This window comes from Genypterus blacodes, unplaced genomic scaffold (genome assembly GCF_046128005.1).
Source record: "Genypterus blacodes isolate CSIRO-AG114 ecotype Tasmania unplaced genomic scaffold, CSIRO-AGI_Gbla_v1 ptg000021l_1, whole genome shotgun sequence".
Taxonomy (NCBI): domain Eukaryota; kingdom Metazoa; phylum Chordata; class Actinopteri; order Ophidiiformes; family Ophidiidae; genus Genypterus; species Genypterus blacodes.
The window spans coordinates 10,208,431-10,220,537 of NW_027466834.1; the positions used below are offsets into that span (position 1 = coordinate 10,208,431).

The 12,107-nt window shown below is 43.3% G+C and overlaps 1 protein-coding gene across 2 annotated transcripts in view; it reads right to left on the bottom strand.

The window, feature by feature from the left end:
- Positions 1 to 12,107, bottom strand: part of mical2b (microtubule associated monooxygenase, calponin and LIM domain containing 2b) — a 38,051-nt gene that overhangs the window by 22,196 nt on the left and 3,748 nt on the right. For both annotated transcript variants that reach the window (XM_076142264.1, XM_076142265.1), the window contains exons 2-11: positions 7,474 to 7,859; positions 6,121 to 6,328; positions 4,776 to 4,892; positions 4,276 to 4,377; positions 3,653 to 3,808; positions 3,469 to 3,569; positions 1,916 to 2,173; positions 1,703 to 1,818; positions 1,301 to 1,427; positions 1,035 to 1,125 (exon numbers count right to left, since the gene is read on the bottom strand). In XM_076142264.1, the coding sequence (XP_075998379.1) occupies positions 1,035 to 1,125; positions 1,301 to 1,427; positions 1,703 to 1,818; positions 1,916 to 2,173; positions 3,469 to 3,569; positions 3,653 to 3,808; positions 4,276 to 4,377; positions 4,776 to 4,892; positions 6,121 to 6,328; positions 7,474 to 7,737 (1,540 nt within the window). In that variant the 5' untranslated portion in view covers positions 7,738 to 7,859. The remainder of the gene's footprint in view (positions 1 to 1,034; positions 1,126 to 1,300; positions 1,428 to 1,702; positions 1,819 to 1,915; positions 2,174 to 3,468; positions 3,570 to 3,652; positions 3,809 to 4,275; positions 4,378 to 4,775; positions 4,893 to 6,120; positions 6,329 to 7,473; positions 7,860 to 12,107) is intronic.

The following is a 12,107-nucleotide window of genomic DNA, read 5'->3' on the forward strand; positions in this document are numbered from 1 at the left end:
GTTGAGGGTTTTCTGTGTCTGTGATTTTAGAAAATATTTCCTTGAAGATTCTGTCTAAATAAATAAGGGGACTGAACATTCCAGATGACTGCTATTTCTTCAATAGCACAAAGAGGGAAGTTATGCACGCCACAATAAAAGCTGCATGTATCCAGTGGACTCAAAAACTTCACAACATTCCCTCCGCTACTTGACCTTATGGGCCGACATTGCGCAAGCATAGAGGGGAGAAGGCACCCGCAAATGACTATAGATTAGTAATCCATGAAAAATACATTTCAGGGTTCTGATCTTGTTATCGTAGGATTACAAAAGTAAAGCTTATCCCCATAACATCATACACTTCCAAACCACATTTGAATTTAATCGACTTTTAAAACAGTTTAGTGCAAAACTAGAATGGAAACACAGCTGATGTGCTCGACCTCTGGGAGGAACCTAGATCATAGCAGATGGGACGACACTGTCTGATCCCACCCTATGGTGTACAGTACGTTGGTGTATCCCCCCCCGGGACAGAGCAGGTCAGCACATGTATGTGAGACGCTTCATGTTTGACCCTCCTTTGGTGTCTTATTATCCGACTGTATTGTCTGTGACGAGGTGTGTCAGCCTGTGACGGATCAAGCTCAAGTTTCACCTCAGCAGGGACCGGGGGTGTGTTTACTATGATGTCATCGTCAAGGCTTTTCCCAGTAGACTATATTCACTCTTGACTTATTCCACTAAGCCGCCTCTACAGATGATCATAATGTGACATGTGATACGCCGTATTGCTGAGTCGTTAACATTAAAATATCTGTCACGTTTTATATTAAGTATAAAGGTATCATAGAAAACTATCATGCAGTGTTAATACAGCGCTGGATTCATGTAATCACAAGGATGAGTCAAAGGCTGATCAGTTTACAACATGACATGTAGGCTGGAAACCAGAATACACCCTGTCTGTCTGTCTGTCTGTCTGTCTGTCTGTCTGGGCATCACGACTTGTCTAAAGATCTTGATGTGAGCTTTGGAATGAATAATTTTACCTTTTCTGGAGAGATTGGTCGATCGATGTGTGAAACCTGCTCTCTGCTGGGGAAAACAATGCTGTTGGCCATCGATGAACAAATGACGGACCTGAGGGAACAGAAAAGACAGAAAGAAAGAGAAAAGAGAACAGAAAAAAAAAAATCTTAATCGTGATTGGGACTACATTAAATCAAACCCAGGTGTTGTGTTTCCATCAGGGCAGTAACAGTGGAGATCCAAATACGTGTTATAATTCACTCCACATGTTAGGTCTTACACTGACCTGTTGAGGCCGCACACAGGAGGAGTTGAGGTTGGGGTAGCGGCTCACAGGGTCAATGGTGTACTGCTCAAAGTTTTTACTGATGTTCTCTGTGGTGGTCTGAGGCAGCAGCCTGTAGATACTCTCCCTATGGAAAGTTGGAAGTGATACAGTAAACCAATGTCCTGTGTAAAGACAATATGGGGTCATTCCCTTCCCTAATGTTGAGTAGAGAACCAGTGTCCCTATAGCAGCGGTCTGTGGGTTCATATGTGCCCCCCCAAAGTAAACAGGCGAATAATAACCCTGCCTTTTTCATTCTCTGTCATTATCTATATGAAGAATGAATAAAGCCACAGAGTGCAGACATGACAATATCATGCTCAGGTTAGGTCAAGGACACACACACACACACACACACACCTCTCAGCTATTATCTCCAGAGGGTTCCTGCCCTGTGTCCAGCCCTTCACCATCCAAGCCGTGTCGAAGGCTGCCAGAAAACCCCGAGCACAGCCTGTCCCCATCGGCCAGAAAGGCTGCAAGCACAGAACACGGTTTGTAGATTTACACAAAGCCTACACCGAGACCTGAAACTCCACGACACAAACATGTAACACCACCTCCGCACCGTACCTCTAGCAGACTGTCTCCCACCAGCGCAACTACCAACTGACGTCCGTGTTTCTCCCTGATCAAGGCGGCGTTCTCCGAGGCGTACATACAGGTGAAGTCAAACATGGCTACATCCGGCTGGCCGTAGTGGTTGATGGCGTAGTCCAGGGACGGCAGCTGGTAGTTGGTGCCGAAGTCGGCCGCCTCCCGTGCGTAGGAGAGCAACGCTTCCTGGTTGACGTTGTCATGGCTTAGGAGACGTTCTGTTTCTATGTAGTCCTGAAAAGAGACAAAGTAGAGTTAGAGGAAAGTTAAGATCAAGCATTGGAAGGCTATACATCAATATACTGTATAGCAACTGGTTAAATGACACACACTACACAAAATAGTTTATTCCATGCCGTTCTGGATGAGGCAGAGATATGTTTATATGTGTGCGTGGCTGTATAAGCATGAATGTGTCCCAGCTGTAGACGCTTCATTGACACCTGGACACCAGAGACGGACATCCAACCCCAACGTAAGCGAAACCGACGTACGTATGCGTTCACAAACACAGACTGACAAACCGAGTGAGTCAGGTTGTTGAGTCATTGCGAGGATATGAGGGATGAGAGCAAAGGAGATTTACACTCAGACACACAGCTGACGCAATGCAATCAGATATCACTCTACACTAATGGGCCATGTAAGATGATCATGCGACCACTGAGGACATGCAAACACATCGCTTCAACATGTACCCGTGTGTATATTAGTGTGTGTGCGCAGATATTTGAGGGTGAGGGATAAGACTACTGGTAAAACTGGATACTTACAAGAAACGTGGCAAACCGCTTTAGAACATTTAGAAGTTAGAAAGCAGCTGCAATGAACTATGCAACAAACAACAACAACGACATTATTGAAGCTGCTCCATACTTAAGAGCCATATTTTATAGTGTTTCCTCTGGTATAAAAGCTATATGAAGATGCTAAATCAACAAAGGAAGCATCAATTCTCTGCTTTAGAGCTCAGAATTCTAAGGAGTTCACAATGCATCATGTTTTACGAGCAGCATGTAAATGAGGAAACACACATAGGCAGGTAACGGGTGTTTATGAAGGAGGCACAACGTTGCATCTATGCTCTTAGTGGTGTGAAATCTTGTGCTGTGATTTATGAATTACGCCATGGAGTCTAATTAGATCCTTATCTCATTATGAGCCTCTGTGGAGACTCATCCGTCTCTGCCTGTCACTCACTGTGCTGCTCCTAGATTGCACATGGAGTCAGAGTTTATATCCTGCAGTCAGTATGTCAGTGTATTATATCAGCACTAGTACTTATGTTGTCAGTCACCTCATCCAAGAATCATAATTAAAGTAATATAATGATATAATGCGTTCACTCTTTATTCATTTAGGATTACCTCATCTACTACAATTACCTCCTGTTAGTAATGCCTGTGTGTGTGTGTGTGTGTGTGTGTGTGTGTGTGTGTGTGTGTGTGTGTGTGTGTGTGTGTGTGTGTGTGTGTGTGTGTGTGTGTGTGTGTGTGTGTGTGTGTGTGTGTATACATGTGTGAGCTCACATTTAAGATGACCCCTTTTTCCAGCAGACTCTGTTTCTTAGCCGTCATGACAAAGTAGTGGGTGTGGTCTTTGTAGTAAACTATGTTCTCCAAGTCGATTCCTGAAAGCAGAAGTTGACATTTAATGCTCTGGGAATGACAGCAGTCTGGGAATGAACTCTTGATACAACTTCTTCCATCTCACCCGTGTCTTCCCTTAGTTCCAGGAAGAACTTCTGGTTAAAGATGAAGGCCACACCGCTGATTTCCTCCACTTTGGCTTCTGCTGTGGTGTTACGGTTCACAAAATTAGCGGTGATGGCGATGGCCAACTTCCCCCGAAACTCCTTATGACCAAAACCTGCAGAGGGAAATTCAGCATAATATGGAACTCTAAATCTGAACACCAAAATGTCTGCTCATAACATTTAAGATATAAAGCAAGATTAAACCTTTCCTTTAACGGGTACGACACCCAGTACTAGAGTTGACACACACAACACACAGGCATGTAACACCGATTTGACACAGAAAGCTTTTAAAGCTCTCACACACTTCTTAACCTCTTGAACCCAGAGAGACCACTCCGCCTCCATGGAACTATGTCAACAGGAAATGATTTACACATCCCCTCACTTACAGCAATCACAATAAATGAAAAACTGGAATTAGACCATGGATCAGAGTTTTAAAAATCGGAATAGCAATCACAGAGGCTTCTCCATTACTTTTTTAACAATCTTGTATTTATTCTTATCTTGTATTTATTCTTTTGTGTAACTAGGAGACGCGATACGTCAGTTAAGCCCTGATTTTCTTCTGCCTCACCTTCTAGTGTGTTCTTGCGTCCATCGGCTCCGATGATCACGTCAAAGTCAAAATCAGAGACAGGGTGGTTGGAGGGCCGGACCTCTGCTCTCCATCCTGGACCTGGAGAAGCACACAACAAAGCGTAACCAAGTGTAAAGGAAAGTAAGAACCTAATGTAATCATAATGATCATGTATTCCATCACATTTGCATCATCTGCAGGCCCGGGTGGAGGCTGGAGGAAGAGGAAAGCTTTGGGCCTGTTGGAGTTTGACATTTTCATTCGGCTTTGCCTGCTTTTCTATCAATAGCCATGCTTAATATTCACACTATGCTATAAATACTGTTACTGAAAGTTTCTGATCACTTTAACATACTGTGCAGTCAGCGCAGGGAGCTTCTCCTTATATAGCTAAAGTACAAGTGAGGCTCCTTGCATGTCACTGCCTCTCATAACCTTATAACATACAGATAAAACCACACACACACACACGCACACACACTGACTGACTGACTTACTGTCATCACTCTGCTCCTCTGGCGGCTCCATAAGCTTGACAAACTCTACGTTGACATGGATCTCCACTCCCAGAATCAGACTGACTTTCAGCAGCATCAGCTGGAGCTGACGGATACCTGGAGAGGTGCAAAAATATATGACACCGAGTATGGACAACACACACAACCACGTATAAGCAAATCATCAATCACACACAAACCAGGAAAGGGTTAAAGTTCTTCTCAGCAGGGGATTCACTTACGAGGCCACTCAAATCAATGGACACCTATGGATCCCTCTGCTTCAAATATTGAAAAGCCAATTCCTGACACAAAGTTAGATTTCAAAATTAGCTGAGGACTCAACCAGTATCAACAAAACCCCCCAGTATTCTAAGATTGAAAAACATTTTGCAGGGCTTTTGCACTGATTTCGATTATACTGCACACGTGCACCAAAAAGTGATAACTAGGAGTAAAGTGTAGGCCAGCAGCTGGTGTGTTCTGCTGCTTTCTGGGCAGCAGCTGTGAAGCTGTGAAGGAAGGCGGAGGACGAATCAGAGAGTTAGAGTCCTGAAGTGAGGAGTCAGCAGAGTTCATCTTTGAGAGGAGATATTAATATGTGACACAGTTGCTAAAGCTAGGGACAAAACAGCGTCAGTGGAAAGATCCCACCAGGGAGAAGAAACAACACAGCTACTGGAAAAACACTCCTCACAGTCCCACAGCCAGCAAACTGTCACATGCTGTTAAATATAGAGAGCATGAGCAGAGCGCTGCTGATTAGGTGGCAGTCAAGTTGTCTCTGTTGTAGATTCTCTGATATTTATTTTGCTTTTCTAAGGCTTCTGTTTGAATTTTGTTTGTATTTCTTTCCAAGAAGTTCATTAAGATTTATTTCAAAATTTCTGACGTCAGCTTTTTCTCTCCCTAAAAGCACAAATTTTGAAAAGTCAAGATTTACAGAAGATTTCTTATAAAATCTTCTGAGGTGGCAAAAAAAAGAAAACCAAATCAATTTGTAAGGCAAATGGCTTTTGACACCAATTATAAATAAACATTTAAAGATCTAATAATAATAGTAATAATAGTAATAATAGCTATGATCCTAATTATGATTATAAATATCAACATAAAGTGTATTGATCACTTGCACACCTGAGCCAAATACAGTTTAAAACATCATCCAGATTAGATTCAGATGAACTTTACCCTATTAATGATGTACAACTACTTTGAACACCAAAGGAAGCCAGGAACACACATCGATGAAAGCAGGAACATGATTGTGTGACGATCCCACCATGTCCTGACATTACCAGATCATTACATCATTGGGACATTGCTTTCAGAGATGAACACTCACTGATATGGTCGATGGCGCCAGCACAGAACTTCCCATAGAACTTCTTGGCCCCGAGGCCCCTGAGGTCGTGAATGGTGAAGGGCCACAGATGGAGGACGTTGTTCCTGGAGAAAGTGTCTCTCTTCTCAATCACCACCACCTTACAGCCTAGAAGAGCGAGCTCGATGGCTGTCCGCAGACCACATGGACCCCCGCCTATGATCAGACACTAAAGGGTGGAGCAAGAGGTAGAGAAAGAGAGACAAGGAGGAAGAAACGTAGGATACAGCGGTTATAGAATGAGAACCTGACCACTAGAGTGCAGCCCAGAGATCCAACCTGACAGAAACATCAAAACAGCAGAAAAAGGTTTGGACTGGTCACATTACATATCGAGGAGCAAATCCCCCTGCTAGTATGCGACCTTTACCCCTTTACCAGCTTTACTCCATACATGTGACTCATTTATCTGCATACATTTAAAGTGATCTTTAGCCAAATTAGAAAACCAAAGAAACATAAGCAATGCACTGTTTGATTCATAATACACATGAAGAGGAGGTGTTCACTGTCTGAATCAGGAGCGGACATGTTTCATTATTATTTAGCACGTCCTTAACTTCCATGTGGCTGAAACGTCTGCACAGTACTGTAAATGCTGCACAAACTCAGAAGAAGCTTGTGTGAAGTAGTGAAATGTCCTCTCGGTTGCTGCTAATGCTTTATACACTTCTTCACTATGCTAAGAAGAAGTAAAGAGGATCTGGGGGGAAAAGCAGGTTAGGAGATAAGGAACAGCTGGATGTGGAACGCCTCAGAGACTCACACTGACTCCAGCCAATGTTTCATTCCCACGTCAGCACACAAAACAATGACAAGCGATTGGTCATCAGTTTAGTCCATACATTAATTTGATTCCATGCTCTCTCACGACGCGACTTGGCTTCTTCACCTTGAATCAGTCGTAAACATCCAGTTAATTCCATAGACACCAAGTTTCACGCCACAATCCTCCTCCAAACAGCAAAATGTCTGGGAAAATCACCTCCCTGTTATTCTTGGCCAACGCCGGCCCGTATCCCATCTCTTCCCTCTATCAAGCCTCCAACCTCGTTACCCTCTGGACATCTTATCTTTTCCTTTCAGACGTTATGAAGTCATTACAGCACTGTGCTAAACACGCCGGCTACAATACTTGGTCACGTAACAAGACAGGGCGGCACACTGAGGATTTGAGAGGCAAACACAGCCTGAACCCCCAGATGAATGAAATGACCTGTAAGAATGAACAGGACTAATGTACTCATATCATCATACTCACTGTAGAACATTCATTGAGTCAGTGAAACAGCGTAAACCTCCATCATGTCTTACCCTAGTGCCTTGGCATGCTTTATTCTGGTTGTACGTCTTATGCTGGGCCCTTTTGTCCAGTTTGGTCCACAGAGCCTTGACCTTCCAATAGGTGACAGCGGCCTTCAGTGAGCTGTAGAAGCTGCTGTAGTTCAGAGGATCCAGCCCCATTTGCCTGCAAAGGATGCTGAAGGCCTGCAGACTCCCTTTACATGTGGATGCCTGGACAAAGTTCTCAAACAGCTGGCTGGCCTGCGCAGTCCGCTCATCTTCTGTCTCACCCATCTGCTCTGAAGGTCCAACGTTCCGATATCCTCTGACTCTTTCTCTCTCCCCTCTTTCTTCTGTTCCCCAGTATCAGTGCGGCGCTCCTACGATGTGCCTCCTGCTGCCATGCTGAGCCGTGTCTAAAAGGAACAACAATGCAGATTTTGAGAGACTGGAAACAAAAGGAAAGATCAGGCCATCACTTGGGTATTATATAGCATCAACATGTACATCTTCATCGCAATCAAGCTCTCGCGCAAATAGCTACGAGTAATGCCGAGCATAGAAATGTCTGTAGTTTGCATCCGTTGTCTTCTGGGAAATGTGGGACGGAGGACAGAGTTTCTAAGTCTTGAGAGCAGACTGGGTTGTGGATTTTTTAGACAAAATAAATAAAATGTCCTGTGTGGGTTTTTTTCTTGGTGCTCTGGATTCCTAAGGACTCCTCTGGGACTAAAGCTGTAAAAGTGTAAAGCTTGCCAACATTATTTAAACTACAAATTTACTAGCAATAACTCTTTCTACATCTAAGATCAACATCTACTAATAAATATCCAGCCTTTCAGCGAGAAGAACATATTTTAGTTTTGGGGTCTAGTTCCAAACTTTGAGACGCTTTAAATATATCCCTCCTCTTCTATTCCTAAGTACACTTGCTTTAAGGCCCCTCCTGACCAGCGTGAGCAGGAAACACATACAGGCTGTGAAAGCTGGACAAAAACTCCATCATAAACAACACAGAGTGACCAGGCGGGTAATCTTCGGTTTGTTTACTCGATGCACATTTCTATAGTTATAGTTTCCTCTCTCTACTCTCTGCTTATATAACCTCAGGAAGATGTGTAGGTTAATGAACACCATCACATGTTCCCTTTGTATAATGAATTTCTTTCCCTTCTGCACAGCTCCGAGACGAGTATGTGGTGGAAAAATCTGAAATCATATCAAGCACGGGTCACATTCCAAATGTAAAGAATGTCTGTAGCTTGCACTGAAAATAAACTTCAGAGGGTGACTTGACTTGTGGCCCCATATAGACACAGAGCTATGTGCTGCATTCTCTCTGAGCGTGCAGCCGCACAGCCCCTGCGGCCGCACACCTTCAGCCAATAACAATAAGCTTCCATAAGTACAAACAGTTATTAATTAGGCTCCGCAAATGAAGATATTTTCTCCCTCCAGCCCCTCTGAGTGCCTGATAGGATTACGCCAGAGTGCTCAGTTGGACGTGTTCAGCTGAGCAGTCATGGGAGAAAACCGTTACGGTCAGGCAGACAAAATCACTCACAAGCACACGGATGCAACAATGAGCATGACATTCAGCAGATTTACACACGATTCCACTACTACTGCATAACTGATCCATCCAAGCGCTCACTTGGAGAAGTTGATAAAGGTATGGTGTCCAAGAAATGGGTGCTGTGTTATCATTTCCTAGGACCCCACCCCTGAAATCCACTGGTATTTCTGGTCTTGCAGTAAAATTAGAGCTCTCATCTCATCTTTCATGGATTCAGGTCTTTATAGTTTTACACCAACCACTGAATTCCAAAACTAGAAACCTACCAAAGCCTGTTGACTCACATACCTGTGTCAGAGTATTCACAACCAAAGGAAATTATAAATTTGCACGTTAAAAACCAGAAAATGGTGTGTGTGCATGTCCATAAAGTAAGTGGCCAGTTTACTGTCAATGCAGTAACTCCACAATGTCTATAATAATGGCACGAAAGACTGTACCAGCTCTGTAAGGCTCTAATTTTAGAAGAGGTTCATTAAAAGAGGTTTTAATGCTCACATCCAGGAAAAGCTTTGTCTGCATTCTCAATGACCGCTGTGAAAATTAAGAAAAGAGAGAAAACTGACCAAGGCTTGATCTAGATACTGTATAGCACACTGCTCTTTTAATCAAAGACTTGCTTCTTGATCTACAGCTCAGCTTAGCAGCAGTTTCTCCAGGTATTTGAAGCTTAGTGTTCCACAAATGCCATCTCTGTCAAAGTTAATGTTGCAGTATCAGATCCCAATCGCTTGAAGCCTCTCAGTATTACTCTCTCACCGTTACAGCCATTGAACCTGCATCCTGGAGGGCCTGGAGGAAGGATACAGTTTCTCACACCACATACACACACACACACACACGGTTGAGGGTCTGCTTGCGCATGACTTAAAACCCAATGCCATGCAGTTTCCAACAGGTATGAAACAGGGCAGGTGTGTGTAATGGCAAAGTTTACTACAGTCCATGAAGCATGAAGTCTGAAATTTGGAATAGAGCTTGAATCGGGGAGTTTTAAACCCAACCCAAACCCTGTAACCTAAGAGCACTGGCTGAATCCGACTTTCAAATGATCTTGATCCAAACCAAACTAGAACCCAGCAGAAGACGGATCTGAATCCAAACAGTAAGCAATAGGGGGAAAGCCTCACACTCTCATAACATCGTCACATTCATCATGATCAAACTCACTATACTTTGAACTCACACCGAACCCAAAGTGCGTCTTAGAAACTATGTCAGTGTGAGCATGAACAGTTGGGTCGCATCATGTTCGCTCAGTCAAGTTACGCTCTAATCTGGACCCCGAGTTTCATTACCCACTACCCAGGAAACACACACTTTCTTTCTTGAGTGGCCAAGAGGGGGGCTCAGATCTCTGCTAACAGTTTGGCAGCAAACATGAGCCTCAAACTATTATTCCCCTTCCTTCAGCCACAAAAAAGAACTGCTTCATGCCCTGCAAAGACAAAGATGTTTCCAGCTTTGTTTGTAGTCAACCCTGATTTCCCACAACTTGCAATATTTTATATGCTTTCTTCTTCTGTGCTACTTCTGGCTGATTGAGTGTTACTGTTCACTGGGGGCTATAATAGTCATACCATAATGGTAGGTCTGAATTGTTTATCGTCATAAGAAACTGGAAAATTATATCTGGATCAAACTGCAGTCTTTGGTAGAATTAAGGAAACACTGCAGTCAAAACACATAAGATCCAGATATCAGCTCAGTCACCAAGGTCCTCCACTGGATGTGCTGATCCACAGAAAATACACACTGCATCTCCCAGCAACCAATGGGGAGAGAGAGAAAAACACAAGAAAGTGTGTCCAGTACCCAAAGACATAGAATGCGATGGGAAAGATCACGGCCTTCTGAAGCTATATATAAGCTCATTTAGTGGGGTGCATCCTGGGAGTTTTTGGTACAGGAAGTAGTGTGTGCGCGTGTGTGTGTGTGTGTGTGTGTGTGTCTTCACTATCTTCAGATCAGGCAGCATTCCCAGACATCCTTTCAGATGAGCAGTGAACCAGCATAAGACACTGGGACGTTCCTAATCTGATTTTGACTGCAGCTTCTCTAAATACATGGGGAGGATTCAGAAAAAACAACATTGGCACTGGAGCACCTCACTAAATAGGAGCTGTGATTACTGCAGCTTCCCTTATTATAACAAGCACAGGAATAACTTTCTCAATCAGTTGGAGGTGAGAAATAAACTCTCCAACAACACCTATAAACAGGCTGATGTCCCACAATCCCAAACACAGAAGGAATTAATGCAATAAAAAGTTATTAGCACCGTACAAAATGTCTTTAACTTCATGAGCATGTGATATCCAGACCAGCACACAAATACAATCCACAGACAAGTCATTCTAAAAGAAGACAAGCAGTGAATTCACAAACAGCTCATGATTAAACCACAATGTTCCACATGTTCCAATCAGAAGCACCAGCAGTGTTTCACCCAAAGCTATTTCATCACATGAAACAGTCACTCCCCAATAAACAATAGGCCAACTGTCTTACAAAATCCTGGGTCTGGATCCAGATTGCCAATGAAACTTGAGATGGGTTCTTCTGTAAAAACTGGTACCTATGAGATCATTGCATCAACATCACTGATGTCATCCTGGACTCTGCGATCACACTACTGTGCCATGTTCTCACAACCTTCGGCGGCCGTTTCTGCTGTTTCAATTTACTTGGTCCAAGTTCTCCTTTCTCTCCCTCCCTCTCTTTTCTTCTCACTGCCTCTCTTTGAAAAAAGTTAAACAACAATAATAATAATAATAAATAAACAACCTTCTTTCTTTTCTCTGTCTCTCTCTCTCCCCCCTCTTTCTGTATCAAAAACAATCTCAAATATCCCATCACTGTATGCGCACTGTCATGTCATCAACATTCATGACGTTCATGCCAGGTGACAGTTATAGGATATTCTTTCATCCAAGTCATTCGGTCTTGACATGTTTCTCCAGTTACTGCAGTCACAGAAACAAACTCACGACCCTTCTGTTCGTACGTACCATGAGCTGAAATCAATGCAGTTTCCAAATATGTAATGGGAGCGCCAAGTAGCTTTAGAACATACACGTATGTCGAA